A 21,930-nucleotide genomic window follows, 5' to 3' on the forward strand; every position below is an offset into this window, starting at 1 on the left:
GGACAGTTACTGAGGCCGGGCTGGCAGAGGCGCCGGGATCGCTGACGAGCCAGGTGGCAACCTGATGGCCATCACAGCATTGTATTTGTCTTCCCTGGGGTTTGCATGCGTTGAGGGATGACAGGCAGTGTCCTGCCCGCCGCTCCCTGGTACATCACGTCCGGCAGCAGTCCGCGTTTGTGATGTTGGCCTCCGAAGGCGCTCGAGGTTGCCATCCCTCTTACAGAGGCGGCGACAGCTGGATGTGCTTCGTGTCTTAGATCTTTGAACACGGGCTTTGGAATCAACTGTCTCTTCATGGTTAGAAAGCAGCTACTTCCATGTATGTTGGTTTTCAGGCTCCAATCCAGCAGGAAGAAAAGTCCACTTCCCTGATAGCTCAACCAGATGCGGAATAAAGTCCCCTTGGCTCCCTGGGCTAGACTCCGCGGCATACCCACTCCCAAATTTCGACCTGGGGTAGCATATGCTTACGGCTCAAGGCAGGCAGGACCCACGCCCACCACATGACTAGGGAATTCAATTATAGAAACAACAAATGTCCATTCTAACAAGGCATATAAATCTCCTGGGACAGAATATGTTCAATCAAGAAAATCTAGGACACTCTTGAGGCATGATACGTTTTTTTCTGAGTGTCTCATTTTTGGTTGCATGTGAAAGGGTATGATTCCTTCTGAACCTTGCTCTGTGAGAATAAGAGTGTGTCCCATGTGGCGACATTAAGGGAACTCAAACAGCTCAGCTCCGGAAGCGCACACGATAGAAAGTTCTGCTCGTAAGCCCTCAGTCTTACTGTTGGGTTGTTTGCTGCATGGCAGGTGGGTGGGTTGATGTATTTCTTTTTGAACAGATTCTCTGGTTGTGATCTTAGCTCTGTTTCTACGGATCGCTCAGTCTTTGTCACCATCAAAGAAGTAATTTTCACATTTCCTGTCACGGGAGCAGTGCAAGGGCGTATCTCAGTGCAAGGCCAGCTGTCACCAGGCACAGCCACCTCTGAGACAAAATGATCTGGCTGTTCATTAGTAAGTGGCCTCGGTCTCAACAGTACAGAGATGGCATGGTTACCCTTCCTCTCCCTGGTGAAAGCAGGGATGGCGTTCCATTAACTTCCTCAAAGAAGATCAGTAGCAAGTCTCACTCTCAGTAACAGAGTCTAGCCGGGAATCCTGTGTCATCTCCTTCACAGAAAACAGCACGAGGTGGTTGTGTGTCTGGATCTGAGCCAAGGTGTGGCAGGTTAATAGAACTCTTGGGAGAATTTAAGAGTTTCCTGTTTCTAGTAGGAGATGAAGTGTTTGGAGTCAAAACCTAGAGACCAAGGATCAGCAGTTGGCGGGCACCAAGCCCAGTTAGGAACAGGACACGATGCTTGCCATTTGGAAGTGGGTTGTGTCTGACAGGCTGAGACAGGGCTGACGTGCTCTGGGGCTTCGTCTGTAAATGATGCCACTTTTGAAGGGAGGAGACGCTTAGTAACAGGGTCCTTTGGATCACATTGTAAATACATGATTAAGAAGGCAGAACACACGGCTGGTCATGGACCTAGAGTGACTCCCTGACCCTAAATCCTCCCTCACGCCGGGAATGTCAGCTCCGAGGAGGGTCACTCCTTTGGTCTAAGGTACTGTCTGCAAGGAAAGGGCAAATGCTTGCAGTAACAAAATAGTGTAATTAGGAACGGGGCTGGACTGGAAGTTAGGGGGCAGTTTAGTCTCATCCTTGATGTGTTTGGTACATGGGGATCCTCTCTGTACCTCAGTTTCCTGCCTGTGAAAATGACATGGGATTGGGTGAACTGACCAATCAGGTCCCTTCCAACTCTGTATTCTTGATGAGAGTGCCATACTCACCCCAGTTACTTCATTAGATTAACTTACTCTCACGGTGATCCCTAAGGGTGTGGTTAAACACAGAACAAAGAGTCTTTGGATTTGAAACGGGGAGGGTATAGTTCAGGTGGTAGGGTGCGTGCTTAGCATGCACAAGGTCCTGGGTTCAATCCCCAGTGCCTCCTCTAAAAAATAAATAAATAAACCTAATTACCTCCCCCTTCCCCCAAAAAAGCTTTAAAAAAAAGAATATTTAGATTTGGGGACACCAGGGGATAAGGCAGCTCTGTGCAATAGAGATATAATGCAAACCACATATGTCCTTTTAAGCTTTCTAGTAGCTGCACTTAAACATAAAAGGAAACAGGTGGAATTCTTTGTAATAAGCTTTTTCCACTGTAACACGTGTCCAACACAGTATCATTTCCACATGTCATCAATATAAACCACGAAGCTACTGTACATTGTTTTTTTCCTTCCTGAGTCTTCCAAGTTTGTACTTGGGGCACATCTCCGTGCAGGGTGGCCACATTTCTCGTGCTCTGGAGCCACGTGAGGCAGTGGCTCCTGTCCAGGGCAGCACGTGGAGAGACCATGTGACCTGCTTAGAAGCCAGCCAGGGCCGGGGAGGCCGGATGACGGCGTGGGTGCAGGTTCGTTCTGATCCAACAGTCCCGGTGCCGTGCCAGTCATAGACTATTTTGTCCCTACTTCTGGGTGAGGGGGTCAGTAACGAGGAAGCCCACCTGGGGTGAGGGCTGTCACCTCCATGACTTGTGAGAATAAAGCCCTCATCCGTCTCCCCACAAAGAGATTCTCAGGCGAGCAATGCCAGTGGACCCCTTCCCCCTTTGGGTAGATGGCTGTCCTCACCCGTTAGTGTGCTGGCTGCCGGCGCTGTGAGCCGTTTCCTGGGCTGATGCTGCTTTTTTGTTTTTACCCTGTCTTACTCCCTTAGGGTGTTTTCCTACTATTTTCTGTAAGAGTCTGTGTGCTTTGGATGTGAGACTTTTGAACCTGTGTTTGCTTGGGCACCTGAGCTGAGGGGATGGGCTGTTTGAGGGCAGCTGGCTACTGAGGGCTGGTAGGTGTGTCCAGCTCAGTTACTCAGTAGACTGGTAGTAAAACTTGAAATGGTTTTTATTTTGTTTCTGGAAATCTTAGAGCAAAATCCTGTGCCAGCCAGGAGATGTCTGTGCAGGGACTCAGCCCAGCCCTCACTGGAGGTGGGGGCGGGCCCCCCGGAGCCCAGACTTCCTGCAGGAGTGCCCAGCGAGGCTTGGAGAGGAGGGTCCTGGACGGTTACCGCTCCCCTCACTCTGCCCGCGTGGAACCCGAGACTGGAAGGAGCAGGGGCCTTGCTCAGGCCTGGCTGCTCCAGATTCTGACCCCACAGGTTGAAGACACTTTACCAAGAGAGGCTCGGAATTGGACACAGAACTGCTCAGATGTTATAGGGACATCCAAGCTGGGGACACAGGGGGTAAAACTGCTTTAAACTCAGAAGCGATTAATATATTTTGGGGATGATGTGGCATGGGAGACTGGTGGGGAAGGCAATTTTGATAGAGGAAAATGTGGGGTGAGAGGATGGTGGTGTCCCTTGTCTCAGCCTGGGACACACCCCGCCAAGTGGGGGTCCTTGGCTTCGCACACGAAGAATTCAAGAGCGAGCCACAGTTGAGTGAGGGTGGATTTATTCAGAGAGATGCACGCTCCATAGGCAGAGCGCGGGCCGCCTCAGAGGGAGGCGGCCACGAGGCATCGTGTTGCTAGTTTTCATGGGCTCAGTCACTTCAGTGCTAACAAGGGGCAGGATTAGTCCAACTACTTCGGGGAAGGGGCTGGGATTCCCAGGAACTGGGCCACCACGCACCTTTTGACCTTCGGTCAGCCTGGGAGCTGTCCTGGCACCTGCGGGAGGACCATTTGCAGCTACTGTGTTACGAGGAGCGTATACTGAAGCTCAGGGTCTACTGGTCCTGGTGCTCACTGCTGTGTCATTCCTTTAATGACGGTGCCCTGCCCCCGTCCCTCCTGTCTCAGTTTAGAGCAAAGGTCCTTCAATGCTCCCTGAAACCCTACTTCCAAAATTTCCTGCGAAGACTGACCTGCCCCCTCATGCCTGGCACTGTGGTTTGGGAGCCGGGGGCGTGCTCCTGGGGGACACGGTGGGTGACTTAGGGCGTCTCATTACGCCCAGAAGCACAAACAAAATATAAACCAAAGGATTAGGAGCGTGGCCTGTATAAAAATGTTGTCATAACAACTAAAATTTTGTTTTAGGTGTGAGTTCCTAAAGAAAAATTTAGCGAGAGACTAATTTTTATCCCACAGAAGTTAACTTTAGCCTCTTTCCAGAGAAGTTGTATTTTTCCAGCTCAAATTACTCATCTTGGGTATGTAGCAACTTAACTACACATCCCTGTATTTCAAAGGGCAATTTGTTTTTGCCTCATTTTGCTGAACAGCAGACTTTTTAATCCCACTGATCCAGGCAAGGTGAATTTTCTTTTTCCAGGTAATTTTATAACATATCTATTGCCAAAACCCTCACGTTGGGCAGGAGCCTGGTGCCCATTGGGGCTGCAGGATTGACCATGGCTGGGGGGGGAACTGGACAGTTCACTTCTTGGATTTTCTATCTAGAAAATACAGTGTTCCTTTTCCTATGTGAGCTTTGTGGACTTTTAAATGAAGTATTTTCAGTTTCATTTCTAAGAAGAAATAAAAGTCTGGGTACTAATGCAGAGTGGGGTTTACAGGGGGTGGCAACCCAGCACTGCTCGCTCCCAGCAGGGCCTGTGGGAGCCCGCGGGGCAGGGCTGTGGGGCTGAGCTGCCACCTGGCAAAGACCAGTCACTGGAGGAGGGTCGGCCAGTCAGGCCAGGACCATAGGATGGAGAAAAAAGATGTTCTCAACCCCAGTACTTTTTGTCTGTTAGAGCTTTTTGACCTCTTCTGCTCGCTTTATCGTTGTTCCCGAGTCCAAACTCGTTCTGCTCGCTGCACGGCAGGCCAGTAAACCAGGAGACGAGGTGTTGGAGCAAGGAATAATGACTTTATTCAGAAAGCCAGGCAGACTGAGAGGATGGCAGAATGATGTCTTGGAGAACCATCCTGCTCCAGTGAGAATACAGGCTCCTTTTATACTAAAGAAAGGGGAGGGGGTTGGGTCCGTTGTTGCAAACTCCTTGCTGCAGGAATTCTCTGTTCTTGCAGCCATCCACATGGGTCAGGCCATGATGTCCCTGTAAACCTCCAACAAAACAAAGGTTATTCTCTATTTTGCAACTTGCCATCTTTACCTAAGTGCAGAAGTGCTGACATCCTTAAAGGTCAGCGACCAGAGAATAGGCTCTCCTGTCTATTTCAGGCTAAAGGCAACATTTGTTTCCCAAAAGGTGCAGAGCTGGCGAGACTAAGCCTGGAAAACAGGGCACAGTGGTCAAAACTAAAGGCACAGATCCAGTATGGAGTCAGATCTGTTCTCATTTATCACATTATGAAAACTCAGCTTTTTATTTTAGTTTACTTTTTAACGGAAGTCAGGAAGTTCGTTAAGAGAGCCATCGAGCCAAAAGGTAGACGGAGAGGAGCACAGAATTCACTGCCTCCAGTTTTCCCAGAGAGCCACAAATACAAAGTATACAAACTGAAAATGCCTAGATTTGCTCTATTTTGGCAGTGGGTTCCCGCCGCATGCAGAAACCTGAAGTGGGATCGCATAGGGGGAAAACGTTAACATTTTCTTTTAAAAAAGTCTCTGCAAATGAGTTCTCCAACATCCTATAGAATTCAGCCTTTATTCGAATGAGTGGTTCCTTCAAGAGCTCCTTCTGGTTTTGTTGGCTTGTTTTAAGTTTTTGGTTTACTTCTGTTCGCCAGTGTGGAGATCTAGGAGCAAGAAGTGCTTTGCTACGTACGTGACATTATTGGCGCTCCTCTCACTTCATGTTACACCGGCCTTACCCTGCATGCACGAGAAAGGGAAATGTCAGGCGGAAATGTATTCAGGACTTGATTGCTGAAGCGGTGAGGTCTGAATGCAAATGGCAGTGCCGAGTTAGACTTATTATTGCGGTTTTGTTTTCATTCGCTGTTACTGTTGTATTCATGAGTATCAGAGGTCAAAAGGAGATTGAGTTCTACTAAAGGAAATGAAAAACAGTACGCAGAGCTCAGGAGAAAAGAGACTGCTCAGTCAGGTGCATGTACATTCATATACGGATGTGATTCAACTTCTTTTCAAATAATAATACTAATTTTTTTAACACTTAACATTCACCCTAAGCTGCAGCTTGCTTGGCCTCAGACGCTGCATTTTTTTGTTCCTCCCTGAAGTCACTGCTGCCAGTAAAAGGGACATTTTTCCTACGTACTTGAGAAGTGTTCTCACAGGTGACTGAAGACCAACTTCATAAATACATATTGAAAAAAAAATGTAGTAAGGAGGTTACAGAGTGAGGAACTTGATTTTATTTAAAAAAAAAAAAAAGCCATTGAGCATTTGGATTGTTTTTGGCTTTGGGTGGTTACAGAAGGCTTCATGGAAATAGCAAATCCTCAGAAGGACATTGTTCTTAGAGAGAGCGTGCTGAATGGACAGCCCCAGACAGAGTTCAGGCACTTCTCTGCAGAGTAGCCCCTGGACTTGGATTTGGTCAAATCTCATCTCCAGTTTTTCTGATGGTGGAATTAGATCTTACAGTGACATCGCTAGAAGTCTGTTCACGCTGCTGGAGAATTCCTGAGGCGTGAAGCAGGGCCTACAGCTCTAAAATTTTGAAGAATTGATCTGAGAATGAATCCGCGGAGACTGGGACAAAACCTCGAATAATGTGACCAAGGCAGCAGTTGTCCCCGACGGCACGTCTCTGCTCAGACTCCCTTCACCCTCCCCGGTGAAGGACCCCCCTGGAAGGACAGCACGTGACGGAGACTGACGACAACTTAGGAAAATAAATCAGTGCTGCTCTTACTAGGCAGCGGCCACGTGGCCCGAGCCAGCTCTTTCACCGCCGCATTGCTTCTCCAAGATGCGCTTTTTACAGCCCATCTTCTTTTCAGTGCGCTCTGTCTGAAGCTGTGTTAATTCTTGCATGGCGATTGCTTTGTGGCATGAAATTATATCAATTCAAACATTTAGCTTTTGATTGTTTCTTCTGCCCTTTTTACCATCTGGTTATAAGCATTGTCATCAGAGCAATGTCAGACCTATCAGAGCAAAGGTATAAACTTCCATATTATTATTATTTACTTGTTTAGTGTCAGGAGCAGGTTCCCTCCCAGGTCACTACTCTGACCCTGGAGCCGAGACACCGGGTTAGTGTAGAGGTACTTACCCGAGGGAAGGTGTGGTCCTGGTGCCTCCTTGGGAGTCACACGCTGGGGCATCGGGTGCAGGAATTCAGAAATAAATAACCGTGGACTTACCTTCAGTGGATTCTTCTGTTAGAAGTAAGTTGAGAGGCCACCCATCACATCACAGTGAGATCTAGGCACTGTCTAAATAGAGAATCACCATGCTCCACATACGATGGTCCAGTTTCTCACTTTTTTAAAGCTCCAAGTGGGTCTTCATGTCCTGCCACATAAGAGAGGCTCAGAAAACGTGTCTGTTTTATGAACCTCAGAAGTGAAGGATCAACTCCGTTTCTTTCTGGGTATAGAGAGCCCAGTCCTACACATGCAGCCCACCCCCAGCGCACTCTGCAGGGTTTGCCGCATGTGGAGTCTTGTGAGCCGTGGTCAGGGTGCGTGGACACAGGGAGGACACAGAGTCTCTGCTGTGTGTACCCCTCAGGGTCAGACCTCGGCATTTTTGTAGAAAACATGGGAATGTGCAACACGAGATGAGAGCGTGTCCCCAGAGGCTACTGATGGAGGTTCTCATCAGGCATCTCCCTCTGCATCTATGTCTGTTCTCATTTTTCTTGAATTTGCCATTCTGAGAGTTCAAAATGTTTTCTATCAGCTATGAGAAATTTTATTTTCTCCTATTTGTTTCTTCTTCCCATTCATACACTCACCCAATGTTCACTTGACTTACTTCACTTAGTATGATCATCTCTAGGTCCATCCATGTTGCTGCAAATGGCATTGTTCTTTTCATGGCTGAGTAGTATTCCATTGGAGATATGTATATTTTTTATATATATATATAAATATATACACACCATATCTTCTTTATCTGTTCAATTGTTGATGGACAGTTAGGTTACTTCCATGTCTTGGCTATTGTATATAGTGCTGCTGTGAACATTGGGGTGTATGTATCTCTTCGAATTAGAGTTTCCTCCATATATATGCCCAGGAGTGGGATTGCTGGATCATGGCATAAGTCAATTTTTAGTTTCTTAAGGAACCTCCATACTATTCTCCATAGTGGCTGCACCAATTTACATTCTGACCAACAGTGTAGGAGGGTTCCCTTTTCTGCACATCCTTTCCAGCATTTAATATTTGTAGACTTTTTGATGATGCCATTCTCACTGGAGTGAGGTGATACCTCCTTGTAGTTCTGATTTGCATTTCTCTGATAATTAGTGATATTGAGCATTTTTTCACGTGCCTGTTGTCCATGTGTATGTCTCCTTGGAGAAATGCCTGTTTAGGTCTTCTGCCCGTTTTTTGATTGGGTTTTTTGGGTTTTTTTCTTGTTGTTGAGTTGTATGAGCTGTTAGTGTATTTTGGAAATTAAGCCACTGTTGTGGTCAGTTGGAATATTTTTTTATGAGTGAGTCTAAGCTGAATGTTAACCATTTTATTAAGTCTGCAAATAACAGAAAACTTGACTAAGTGTTTAAACAATGTAAACATTCTTCATGTCACTTAGGAAAACTGGAAGTAGTTGGTCGCTGGCTCATTGAGACCTGCCACCAAGGCTGGATGATCTCCCTGCAGTTCTGACTTGCTGTCTTTGGCACATGGGCTTTTTTGTTTCCATGCTTGTCATTTCATGGTTTCAAATTCCAGAATGCCTGCCAAGCCTCCACCGTTTCATCTGCTTCCGTGGAAGCACCCTGGTTAGCTCTCTTTGCGTGCTATTGGCCGGGTCTAGGCCATGTGGCTGCCAGGGCGCCTGGCAGGGGGGTGAGGGTTGTCACACCTGGGTTAGACCACAATTCCTGTCCTGGTGCTGGAACACTGCCACCTTCATCAGAAACCACAGCTCTGTTCTCTGAAAGAGGAGGCTGCCAGGAGAGCAGCCAACGGCATTAGCTGCTCCATCCCTGCCGGCTTCTTTGGCCGAGATTGACCCCTGTACCATGGTCCTCAGGTTCTCAGTCTCCGCCCTGCACATCAGGTCTTTACAAGCAACCAACACACTCACTGCTGTTGTTTGCTTTTCAGTACACACCAGCTCTAACTTAAAACTTTAATTTCAAGAGTGGGCCTAGAAAAAAGAATAAGAATCTTCCTTCCCTGAAAGGAAGAAAGGATGGAACACCTCCCAGAGATCCCGTGTGGCTGCAGAGTTAGGAAGAAGTCTGACTTGTCCCCCTCAACGACGCAGGACGTCGCGGAGAAGGGACTTGGAGAGCGGTGCTCCCTGCTCCGCCCCTCAGGGCTCCGTTCAGGGCCACTTGCCTCTGCTCAGAGGCAGTGTGCATTTGGCCCCAAAGCCCCGGAGCAGAGCTTTACATACTTGGGTGAGTCTGTAATCCCAGAAGGACAGGGGTTAGTGTCTGTCAAGTTGTCCCAAATAGCCCTGAGATTAAAGATGTTTACCTGAAGGATTTTGAAGAGGCTTTTGGCCTGGCTGCAGAGAACGGTAGAAAGCAAAGCTGTATGACTGGATTTAGTCGCCTCTGTCCCTGTAAGCCTTTTTAACTCAGAAATAGGGCACAGCCATTTGGAAGTTCCTGAGCCAACTCCCCATTGCTTTTTCCTTATTTCTCTCAACAACCAAGCAGCCCTGGTTTCTGCCCCGCTTCCACCCTTTGCTTTGGTTTGTCTTTTCTTCTCATCTGTTGACTCAGATACTGCCACTCCTCTGTGCTGCACCTTTTGTTTGTTGATTGACACACTGATGTAATTTACTGGGGAAAACACCTTTGCATCTGGAGCTGTGGAATGAGTGGATGAAGGCTTTTCTTCAGGTATTTTTTAGGTGAATTTCCTCAGCAGTGTCAGTTTCTTCAAAAACTAGAAGAAAATAGGCCCCGTCACCTTGTCTCCTTTTGTCCCCTTTCACGTCATCTCAAAGAATTGTCTTTCATGGCCCCTTTATCGTATAAATGCCCCCAGCTTCATGAAACATGTACCTTACATTGGGTTTCTGAATCTGTCCTGAAGTTGCCTTTAGATCATTTTACTAAACCTTGTTCGTATTGAGAGTAGTCCTTTCCTGCATTTTAATCTTGCCACCCAGGCGGTTTAGAGAGAGATTAAGTCTCTAAATTCCTAGAATGAACAGAATCTTAGATTTCACTGATGCACGGGCTACTGTGTAACACTGGTGACATATTTTTTATTAGCATATGTCCGCATTAAACCCTTATGTAGTTGTCTGAAAAAAAGCTTAGTTTTTTATTATTTTACTGTGCTAACTTCTTTATTAAAATTGGAATGTGTACCAATTAGTGATGCTTTCATCTGCAGTTACCGCTACCTGGTGCACAAGAAAAGCTGCTCAGCATCACTCATCATTAGGGAAACACTGAGAGAGCAGCTCCCACCTGTCAGGATGGCCGCCGTCAAAAAGAACACAAATAACACATGTTGGCGAGGATGTGGGGGAAAGGGAGCCCTCCTACACTGTTGATGGAATGTCGACTGGTGCAGCAGGGTTGGGGGGGAGGGATAAATTAGGAGTTTGAGATTAACAGGTACACACTACTCTATATACAACAGATAAACAACAAGGATCTACTGTAGAGTACAGGGAACTGTATTCAATATAACATAATAATCTATAATGGAAAAGAACCTGACAGAAGAATTTATATATATTGGAAGACTTCGCCTGTCTTCGTTGGCAGTTTATATGGTGTGTTCTTTCATATACATAAAAAACTGAGTAACTTTGCTGTACACCTGAAACTAACACAACATTGTAAATCAACTATACTTTGATAAAAAAAAAAATTGGTGCAGCCTCTGTGGACAGCATACAGAGGTCCCTCAAAAAAACTAAAAAATACAGCTACTTGTATGATCCAGCAATTCCATTTCTCAGTAAATATCCAAAGAAAAGTTCAAAAAGATACATGCACCCCAGTATTCATAGCAGCATTATTTACAGTAGCCAAGATATAGGAGCAGCCCAGGTGTCCATCAGTCGATAAATGGATAAAGATGTGGTGTATGTGGAACACCACTCAGTCATAAGAAACAATGAAATCTTGCCATTGACGAAGGGTATTATGCTCAGAGAAAGACAAATGCTGTATTTCACTTACGTGTGGAAGCTAACAAAACAAATGAACAAACAACAAAACAGAAACAGAGTCATAGACACACAGGTGGTGGCCAGAGGGGAGGGGGTTGGGGAGGAGAGGACCTGGTGAGGAAGATGGAAAGGTACAAACTTCCAGTTGCAGAATAGAGGAGTCAGGGGCAGGAAATGTGCAGTGTGGGACATACAGTTAGTAATTATGTAGCATCATTGTGTGGTGACAGGTCATAATTAGACTCACCATGGTGATCATTTTGAAATGTATAGAACTATTGAATCACTATGTTGTATAACAGGAACTAACAGTGTTGTAGGTCAGTTATACATCAGAAACAAATAAATAAACTCATAGTGAAAAAGACCAGACGTGTGGTTGCCAGAGGTGGGGGTGGGGAGGGGATTGGAGGAAGGCGGTCAAAGGTGCAGACTTCAGTTAAAAATAAATCCTAGGGGTGTAATGTGCAACTGTGATAAATGTAATTAACAGTGTTGTATGTTACATATGAAAGTTTTGAGAGAGTAAATCCTAAGAGTTCCCATCACAAGGAAAAACATTTTTTGTGTGTCTTTAGTTTTGTGCTTATATGAGATGTTGGATATTCACTAAACTTTTTGTGGTAATCCTTTCATGACATGTGCAAGTCAGATCATTTGCCGTATGCCTTAAACTGACACAGTGCTGTGTGTCAGTTATATCCCAGTGAAACTGGAAGAAAAACGGGAAAAAACTAATTCCTGAGGAACAGTGGCTTCACCCCTCAGCATATGTATTATTCATACTTAGCAAGATAGTTAGAGGCAGTAGGGGATCCTGGAGTTGGATGCAGCTCATTGTGTCATCGCAAACCCATACTCTTTTGATCTCTGTGTTTTTCCCTCAGGCCTTGCGTGTTGTCCTTTTGCCCTCGTGCCTGCTGCCCCTGTCACAGGCGCAGCTTTGGGAACCACATCCAGGTCAAGGGAGGCGCAAGAGTGAGGGGCCAGCACCAGTGGCTTCTCCTCTAAAGCCTACCCTTCATATCAGAAAGGAAAATTTCTTTCCCAGAAGTGCCCCTCCCAACCCCAGGAGAGTTCTCCTTACATCTCATTGGCCGAACCACCACGGGGCCCATCTGAGATGCAGAAGGGTCTGGGAAAGTAAGCGTTTGGGTTTTATCAGCCTTTGTAGTGAGAGGAACGTAGGAGAAGAAAGGGGTTGAGAATGGCTCTTGAAGGGCCAGACAGCCAGTGTGTGTCAGAGTGGTCACCCTGAACTACACACTCACATGCATTTATGCTTTTTCATATCCTGGGAGGGGGGAGATGGAGCTTAAGAGTGTGGGGCCCAGAGTCAGACCTCCTGAGTTCAAATCGCAGCTTCACTTCTCTGCTGACGCTGACTCTGGACTTACCTCTGCCTCTCTTTCTAAGGATGCCAGGTCCCTGTGGTTGCGGTATTAATGGCCCGAGGTTAGCGTGTGGGCCCCCCACGAGTGTCGTCATCACCGTCAGCCCGAGCTTGGCACCCACGTGTGCACGCATCACACCCAGAGCGAGCTCAGTCACTAGCAGCTTCTCCCTACTTTTAAACAAAAAGCTTAAAAGAGTAGCTTCAGCTTCATAATTACTGACTTAACACTGACATATATAAAATTTGAGCCTGGCCAGAAGAACCCTTGAAAGGTCTATGGTCACAGCAGGCTTCACCTGTCTTCATTGGGACAGTTTGTAGTGGTGTGTTCTTTTGTTCAGAAATAAAGCACTTTAGGCCTTCTATAAACTCTTCATGTGTGAAGCAGTTTGTTGAAAGACTTATTGGACCAGAATCTATCAAATCAAGAATCTGAAGCCCTGCTGTCATTTGTCATAGATATTTAATGGTTCTATATGGTGACGTGGATAGAAACTTAAAAAAAAAAAAGCCGGCACCAATTATGGTTAGAAGAAAAAAGAAAACGTCTACAGTGTTCGAATCAAGGTGCTGCTGAAGACACAGTAGACACTCAACACACAGTTAATTTAAAAAAAAAAATGTAGAATGAGAAAAAGCATCAGAAAATAATCTGAATTTTTGCAAGAAACCAGCAGTGCTCTGGGAAGTCGGTGATGCTAGCAGAAAAGCCATGGCAGGAAGCCCAGAGCAGCTTCTAGGAAGCGTTGGTGATCTTGCAGGGGACAGGAGTATGGGTTCACCACGAACTGCTTCCTTCGAGCCACGTCCCAGCCATGCTCCGGTGAGGCCGTGGCCTCACGAGGGAGGGAGGCTCCCAGGAGCCTGAGCCCAGAGAGCCGTCCGGTCCCCAGACCAGAAGCCGTGGCTCTCCCAGCTCCCACTTCCTCGTGCTGAGCGTGCAGGGAGCGTCCTTCCTCCCTCTGACAGCCGATAACGCCGAGCTGACGTTCCTTCCGAACAAAGGAGAACTGAAAGTCTGTCATTTCTTACCCAGTAAATGAGCCCATCAGTTGGTCTTCTGTCCCTGTGTCCACTCTGGGGAATGAGGTCCAGCCTATGGGACGGGGACAGGCCGGGCGCGCTCACTGTGCCTTTGCGAACCGGGTACTGACCCCCTCTTCTCTGACTCCCCACAGAAAACCCGCTATGAAACATACGTCCGTGTCCTGAAAGAGGGGGGCGTGGAGCTCCTGAATAGCAGCGGGGGGGGGCCCCGCAGGCCTGAAGAAGTCGCACTCCAGTCCCTCGCTGAACCCAGATTCGTCCCCGGTCACGGCCAAGGTCAAGCGGAACGTGTCAGAGAGGAAGGACCACCGACCTGAAACGCCGGGTATTAAGCAAAAAGTTACTTAGAGTCCACCTGCGGCCAGGAAGTGCTGGTCGTGGAGCAAAACAGAGCTTTTCAAGATCTTTCTGGTAAATCCGTGAATATATTTAAAAAAAAAAAAAAGTCTGTGACTAAATGGTGCATTAGGAACCTTTTCTATTGTATATTTTTGTTAGTTTCTGTACAGATTGTCTCTTTGCTCTTGATTTCTTTGCTTTGATGATTTTTGCTCCTTGGTTACTAATGCACCTTTCGTGGGGGGGGACCGTGATTCCGGAGTGAATTCTGTCCCACTTCTCCCCTGGTTTTCTGCCCAGTTGTTTCTGTGTGTTCTCAATCAGCTGTTACATTTTTTTTTTAAGGTTAAAAATTTAATCCTTTGTGAAACACTTAACTGGACAACCTTTGTAGTTTAGAAACTTCTAGCCAGAGTTAATATAAGCCTTTTTATGTGAACTCTCGCCCAGTCACAGAGGTAGAATCGAGCACGCGCAGAAGTTCAGTTAAGAGCGTGAGGAATCAGGACCGTCCCTTGGTGGCGTGCCACTGTGTGCGCGTCTGAGCACTTCGTGTTGAGGCCCTGCCTGCTGGGAGCAGGGGAGGGGCGCGAGGACCTTGGGGCCGAGAATGTAGGAGGCACGTTCCTTGCTTGAGTGCCGATTCCACGCCCAGCCGGTCAGGAGGAGGAAGTGGAGCCCTTTGCCATTGAAGGCTGAGGGAGGGTGACCGCGAGTTCGTTCTGTTTTCTAAGGGATAGTGGCAGACTCTTCCGGGAGCTGCAGCAGCAGGCATGTCTTTGGTCTGCAGGAAGTATGTCCTCCCACTCCCGCAGGGCAAGGAACCAGAACCATCTACCCTCGATACCCTGCCGCTGGGAGTTAGGTTCCTCTGTGTCTGTGGGCACCGTGTGGTCTCCTGGTTGTGAGACTCTTGGGGTCTTCCTAACAAAATACTTTTGAAATGGAACCTCCTTTTTTCTTCCCTTAACCCAGGCAAAACTTAAAGAAAGGAAAAAGTAGTTTTTGCTTGTAGTTGTTTGGCAATGGAATAGTGATGCTTTGAAATGTATCTGAATCAAGGAAAAGTGATGAACCTCCCGGTGGCACCAGCAGAGCTGCCCTGTCTGCTCATCTCGGTCCGTCCTTCCACCGCCTCTTTCTTCTGCTGTGACCGAGCTTCCCCCTAAAGTCAACTCTTTGTCTTAAATCCTGTCTTTGTATTTGCTCAGAACAGTCACAAGCTTGGCCCAGGGACGGTCCCTTTAAAATTCAGGGTGATAAACAGAACGTTCTCTCACTGACGAAGGGCAGGGGGTGAAAATTGAGCCCATTGCGAGCTAGAGTTTTCTGACTTTAAAACCTTGAAACTTTGTGCTCCTTAAACCTATAACCTGCACCACTTCAGAACTAATGCAGTCACTCTGGACACCCTTTTCTGTCCCATAGGAGCTCGCTCGCGTTGCACTCAGCTACTAGTTCAGGTACTCTGACCAAAGAATCAGGGGCCCTGCGTGCGTGGGCAGCGTGGTGCCGGGGGTCTGGGAAGCCCGCACTCGCCCCCTGGTGCTTTCTAGCGGCATTTTGTTCTGATGCACCAGCTTTTGCACAGGGCTGTGCTTCCTTCAGCTGTGTGAATGCCCACATTTGCTGGTGCCCAGAAAAGAGAAACCCCTCGTAAGGGTGCAGCTGCTGGCTTGTGGGAACTGGGTTTGCCACACCTTTGGAAAACTCCCTCTCACCCTCTGTCTTGTTTAGGTAAGGGCAGTGATTACATTTGTTTCAAAACCTAGAAAGAAACAGGGTGGTTACCACCATGGCCTGTGGACCTGAGTCCCTTTTGTGGCTTCTGACTGAACCCAGGATTTCTGCAAGGGAGCCGTCTGCCTTTCTAGAGTCTGAATTGCCGGCCTCGTGTTCCCTGCCTAGGTCTTTCTCCTGAGGGGAAAGAGGTACCTAGACCACGTCATCTCTGAGCATCGGAAGCAAGGAACAGTGAGCGTCCCTGGCTGGCTTGAACGCGTGTGCTCACAGCCTGTGTGTGTCTGTGTGTGCAGCGTCGTGTGTCTCATCTCAGAGTTTGTACTTCCCGTGGGGCGGTACTTGCCGCAGCGTTTGGGCCTTGGGGTAGGTCTGCGGTGCCCACTCAGCCTCAGCCCCATGGCCGCGTCGTGCTTGTCATAGGACTCCCCAGTGCCGTGTCCGGGGACTTCCGGACGTGCTGGTAGCTGCTGGTGAGGAGGGCACGTGTGGAGCTGGGGTGCATACACAGCGTTTGCAGAGTTTACCTTGAAGACCAGCTGCAGAGGTGGTTTGCGAGCCGGCATCCCACGCTGCCCTGGCGCAACGTTGTCAGCCCGCCTCTAGGGGGTGGGCTGGGACCCCTCCCCCCGAGGCCTCCGTACTGTCTGGCTGTCAGCACCCCCAGCAGGCCAGGAGCTCATCCCGCCCGAGGCAGGCCCCCCACCTGACGAGATTCTGAGGCTCTTGCCCGTAGTCAGTCATGTTTTCTTTTGTGATCATCTTTTTCCCGTGGTATCTCATCAGGAGACACTGAAGATGTTCCTTCCCTTTCTCAGCTTCTGCAAGGCTGCTGCCCAACTCACGGTACAGGGGAGCCCTCGGCTCCTTTCCTCCTGAAGGTACTGCCCCCCACCCTTTACCCAGACCTCAGCGCCAGAGGCCTGACATGCCTCTCTGTCCGATAAGTCCTTGTTCCTCGTCACATAGACACACTTAATTCTTAGCACAGAAAATCTGGAGAGTCGTCACAGTACCTTGTGATCTCTTGTTGCAGAACTGCCCAAAGCAGTGGCCTGTGGATGAAATTGAAGGGTTTCAGGGTTGGTTCCCTCACCGCACATGTTGGCGTTTGCAGGGAGGTGTCAGGAATTCCTTGTTCGCAATCAAAACTTAATTACCAGCATGCAGAGTCCTTATTTTGTTGCCAGCCATAGACATTATTTGAAGCACGCTATTTAGAAACATCATTTGCTGACTCTTAGCAATGCCTGATTAAACCAAGCAGTACTTCTGCACATTTTAATTGATCTCAGCAAAAGCAGCACGTGGGGGGTGTCCCCCGTGGATCTGCAGTCCCAGATCCCGGGAACCTCTCCCATGGCCCTCAGGTAGAGAGGGCGGGGTCAGCAGTGCAGGACCCTCTGTGTTCCATCCTGAAGGTGAGGACTGCTCCTAGTCAGACGTGATGCGAGGGACTTCATTCTGGGAGAGAAAACTTGGCTGGGCTTTCTGGGGCCAAGCTAGGGGTAGTGGTCTCCCTGTGGCCAAAACAGAACTGAGAAGGTTTTACACAAGCCAGCAGGGAAGGAGCCTTGTGCAGGCCTGGCCCGCTGTTCCCAGCATCCTGGAAAGAGCCGGGAAGGCATCCTTAGGGAGGCGGGGCTGCTTGACCCTGAGCTGTACCTCTTCTCCACCTTTATCTCTAATCCCAGGCAGTTGGAAGAAAACTGACGTTGAAGAGGTTTCTCCGTGGTCTCACCCTCAGGGCTCTTGTGGGTTTAGTTAGTGGTCATTGGAATCGCATTCTCTGGCAGTTTTCCTTGGAGTCATCAGTCAGGCTCTCTCAGCCTGAGTTCTCAGGTTGTGTCTCAGGCTCGCAGGTCCCGATCTCTGTAGTTTAGCTGTCGGGGGCCCAGAGCAAGTTTTCAGCAGGTTGGCGGCCAGCGTCCTTCACTTCAGGAGTGGGCAATCCCTGACCCCTTCACTTCCCCATCAGCAGGGTGTCTGCCTTAGGAGGAGCACCGTTAAACCGGAACCAAAGCGGCACCCCGGACATGTTGAGCGTTGGGCCCTGCGAGTGGCCATCGTGGCTTTGGCTTTAAGTTTCCCACAGCATCTTCTCCAACAGACAAAGACCAGTCAGCTCTGTAGGCAGAGGAGCATCTGGCCCTTCCTGGCTCCACAGCTCTCTGGCTGTCTCTCCTCCCAGGCCACCAGCCTGCCCGGGGCAACAGGTGTCTCCATCGGCCTTTGACATCTTCTGCCATCCCATCCAGAGGCCTTTAGCGGCCACTCTTGCACCACAGAATAACCCTAGCAGCGACGGAGCGCTTCCCAGGGTCTCAGTCTCACAGGGAGGACTCGGTCCAAAGCCATCGCCATTTTCCTTGTGCCCAGGTGGGTGTCCTCTGCCCTGGACAGTGACAAGCCAGTGCCTGCAGGGGGTGTCTTCAGAAAGCGAGTGTCCTAAAGACTTGAATCCACGTGACGGTTTGCGGACCAGAAGGCAGCAGCAAGAAAATTCTGCAGGTTAAGTCGTATATGCAGTAGGGTTCCCTAAGTCTCAGTGGCTCTTCCTTTGTAATTTACATGTGTATCTGTAATGTCGCAGGCTTTTGGAGAACATTCATGTAGATCGTATGTCAACAGCTTCTTGTCACCTGCCAGTGTCCTAGTGGGTGTTTGTAATTGTGTACCTGTGTGTATCCGTGTGTAGATTGTACATCAGTGTACAGTGTGTGTACGTCAGATGTATGTGTCTGTAACCAGTGTGAATGAAAAGCAAGTAAAAACCTCACAGGACTGAGTGTATAATGCAGTTTTTGAGAGTCTGTATAGTGGTACTGTTTTATTAAACTTAAAGTCAAAGGATATTTTGATTAATTTTTTTAATAATAAGATTTTATGCTAGAAAATTTAGTCTTTGAGCTTTGAATCACCAGGGCAAATATGACTCTGAACTAACTCTGTTGAACTATCTCAGGGTACTGTGTGCAGTACCGAGGGGGTAGCTCATTATAACTTGGATTTACAGAAAGAAACACACACACACACACACACACACACACACACACACACACACACACACACACACACACACACACACAGGCAGCCTGAGCTTTCTTAGCAATTTCAGTATTAAAGCACTTAAAGTCAAACTGACAGTTTGGGGCTTCTTACAAAATGTGATGCTGTAAAGCACACGTTCTTTATTGTTGTAATTAGTCCAGAAAAACAGAGCTTTCAGAAGAGCGCAGTGAGTGGCAGGTGTCACTTACACACCCGCGTCCGTTTCTCAGTAGCTCAGACCACTCCGAGCACCACGTCCTCGCCTCTGCACCTCGGGAAATACTCCAGCCGCTGGAGTAGCTCGGGGCTCCCCAGGACGGGGTTCTTCGGTCACACGAATCAGCGTCTCATCACAGGTGAAAGGAGTTTAGGACAGGCTATGGACCAGCTTGAAACTTTAATATTTTTATACTTAGATCTCTCTTCCTGCCTCTCCCCAAAGAAGAGCCACTGGCCTTAGCTGTCTGAGCTTGCCGCTTACCATACAGTGTATACATAGATAACTAGAGATTAAAATTTTATTACCCAGCATGTTGGTGTATTTACAGCAGAGCTGAGTGCGTGTGAGTGAGTTGTTGAGGGCAGTGTATGTGTCTGAACACCGCCTGGCGCTCCTGTGTCCCATTCGGGGGGCCGCGTTGTGGGGCGCGAGGCTCGTCCCCGCCCCAGGCTGCAGGAGTGGTGGTCGCGACACTTGAAGTTTTTAATTGAACTCTAGAGTCTCAAAGTTATTTTTGCAAATGTATCCTACGTCCTAACCCTTGTTGGCGTGCGGTGCGCTGGCTTTGTGGCTGTCCAGCAAGGTCTTCGTTCCACAAGAGTGTGTTTCCTTCTAAGAACTGTAGTGATTTGCAAAAACCTCCATCTGATTCAGAAATCATCTACAAAAGGAGTAGCAAAAATCAAAAAGTTTACTTTGGGGCCTTTGTTATTTGAAACGTTTGGACTTTTCATAGAAAGCCAAGTAACCATTTGGCCTGGATGGTACCTACTTGGTGGAAAGTACATATGCACATTGACTTTTAATGCCACCAGGAGACTTTCTGAAATTGTAGGAACGAAAGGAATTAGACCAACTGAAGTGGGGGGTGCGGGGCAGCGTGCGAGGCACTGAGCTTCCACCCGAGGGGGACGGCGGATGGCCAGTCTGCTCCTGAGAGCCCCAGGACCAGTTTACTGTCCCCTCGGTGTGTGCGGGGACAGGCACACGTCCGGGCCTCCGGTGTGCATGCATACGCTCGCACCGTGTGCACAGTGGGTGTTGTCAGTTATGTGAGAGTTGCACCGGGAGGGGGCAGTGGCTCGCAGGCCTGGGGGCCGGGGTCTGACCTGCTGATGCGCTGGGCTGTGGGGGCTGGAGATGGGGAGTGAGGGCAGGTGTCCCTTCGCTGGGCGGAGTGCTGAGCCTTCACGAGCAGAGTGAGAAAAATAAGCACCTTAACTTCAGATCCTGAAGTGTTGCTTACAAGAAGGAATTTCGGAGTCCCACTGAGGCTGGGATGCCCCCGAGGAGCCCAGCACGAAGCTCAGCTCAGGACCGCGCCGCAGGCCTGGGGCTCCCCTCTGATGGCCCAGAGATGGGGCTTGTCTGTCCCTCCCCGCCCCCCTCCTGGGCTCCCGGAGCCACGCGCACAGCTGGCCTGGTCCACGTGCCCCTTCCTGGGCTGCAGGAACCCAGCTGTCCCTCACGGGCCAAGCCTGCAGAGGGGGCTGAGTCACTGGCAGGGACACGTAATAGAGGTACGAGGAAAACGCCCCGATGAAGCCAGCACCCTGGGTTTTGTCTTTGCAAGAAACGAGCTGGCATGTTGAGCCGTAAGCAGGGATGGGTGGTCTCGCTGCCGTCGGCCTTGAGGGCAGGCAGGCAGAAGGGCAGTGCTTTGCCTCCTTTGCCGTAAAGCCAGCCTCTCTCGGTTCCAGCCTGTTAACCAGGGCTCAAACACTTTGGCAGAGTGGCACGCCCCTCTGCCTGCAGAGTTTTCTCCACCAATCCCTTCCGTTTCCCTGCAGCCCTGGTGCCTTGTGTCCCTGCAAATTGTGCAAGTGATTAGTGATCAGATAGCAGACTGCTCCTTCTCCGTGGCCACGCTCTCAGCATTAGCGGACCTGGGAGGAGCTAACGGTACTGTCCCTGTGCTGGGAACCCGCACCTCCCCGCCCACCGGCCTCCCAAGGAAGGGCCGTCTCCCGGAAAGGACGGCATCTGCGGTGGCCGCCTTTGGAATGGAACAGTAATTTATGTGGATATTGTTAAAGTGTTTAAAGAATATTTTGGAAATTCAGTTTACATTTTACAGTTGCTTTATTTTTTATGGAAATAGATGTATATAAATACTCCCCCATCTCACTGTCGTTCAAGTAAAGCGAACCCGTGTAGACAGTAAGTCGTCTGCCGTGCGTAGAAGCTGTGATCTATAGATAACATTTCTCTACTGCGTACATGTTCCTGGATATAACTGTTCCTGTGTTTTTATAAGTTGGGGCTAATTTGTTGTTTGACAGCAACAAAATTTATTGCATTTAGATGGTTTTTATGTCAGAGAAATCATGCAAAATAGTGAAGGATTTAACACCTGTATATGATATATGTAAATGTACAAACTTCAGAAAGAAATAAACCCAACAAATTTCAATCGTTTGAGGGAACGTTTGCATTTCCTTCTTGAAACAGCGAGAGCGGTGCCTTTCAGACTGAGCACAGCCCAGCGCACCCCTTCCCGGGAAAAGCCACCGACAGGCCTGGCCGAGGAAGCTTTGGCTGCGGAGTTAGCTGAGTGGCGAGAAAGCCAGTTTGTTCAGCTGGGCGGCACCTCCGTGCGCCCCCTGAAGCCTGCTGCCTTCATCGGGGCCCCGCGGAGGGAGGGCTGGGGCTTTCGAATCCACATGCGTCCCATCCACGCCAGCACTTGTCACCAAGGCAGAGGGGTGGGGGGTCCGGCACCACCCTCACGTGCATCACCCATCACCGCTTTATGGGGCCTACTGTGTGCGTTTGTGCTCTCCAAACCAAACCTGATGTCAAAAATCACATCTGCTGACTTGGAAAAGGAAAAAAAAATCAAATTCCAGCCCAATCACTTGACTTCTGAATATTGGAGAGGGTGTCTTATGTTGGAGGGTGGGAG

The 21,930-nt window shown here is 48.8% G+C and overlaps 1 protein-coding gene across 1 annotated transcript in view; it reads left to right on the forward strand.

Annotated features, from left to right (window-relative positions):
* PSD3 (pleckstrin and Sec7 domain containing 3) overlaps window positions 1-21,443 on the forward strand; it is a 526,938-nt gene extending 505,495 nt beyond the window's left edge. Inside the window, 2 exon segments of the mRNA XM_032468468.1 lie at window positions 13,807-13,872; window positions 13,874-21,443. Of these exon segments, the coding sequence (XP_032324359.1) occupies window positions 13,807-13,872; window positions 13,874-14,023 (216 nt within the window). The 3' untranslated portion in view covers window positions 14,024-21,443.
* Window positions 21,444-21,930: the final 487 nt, after the last annotated feature.

This window comes from Camelus ferus, chromosome 26 (assembly GCF_009834535.1).
Source record: "Camelus ferus isolate YT-003-E chromosome 26, BCGSAC_Cfer_1.0, whole genome shotgun sequence".
Classification (NCBI taxonomy): domain Eukaryota; kingdom Metazoa; phylum Chordata; class Mammalia; order Artiodactyla; family Camelidae; genus Camelus; species Camelus ferus.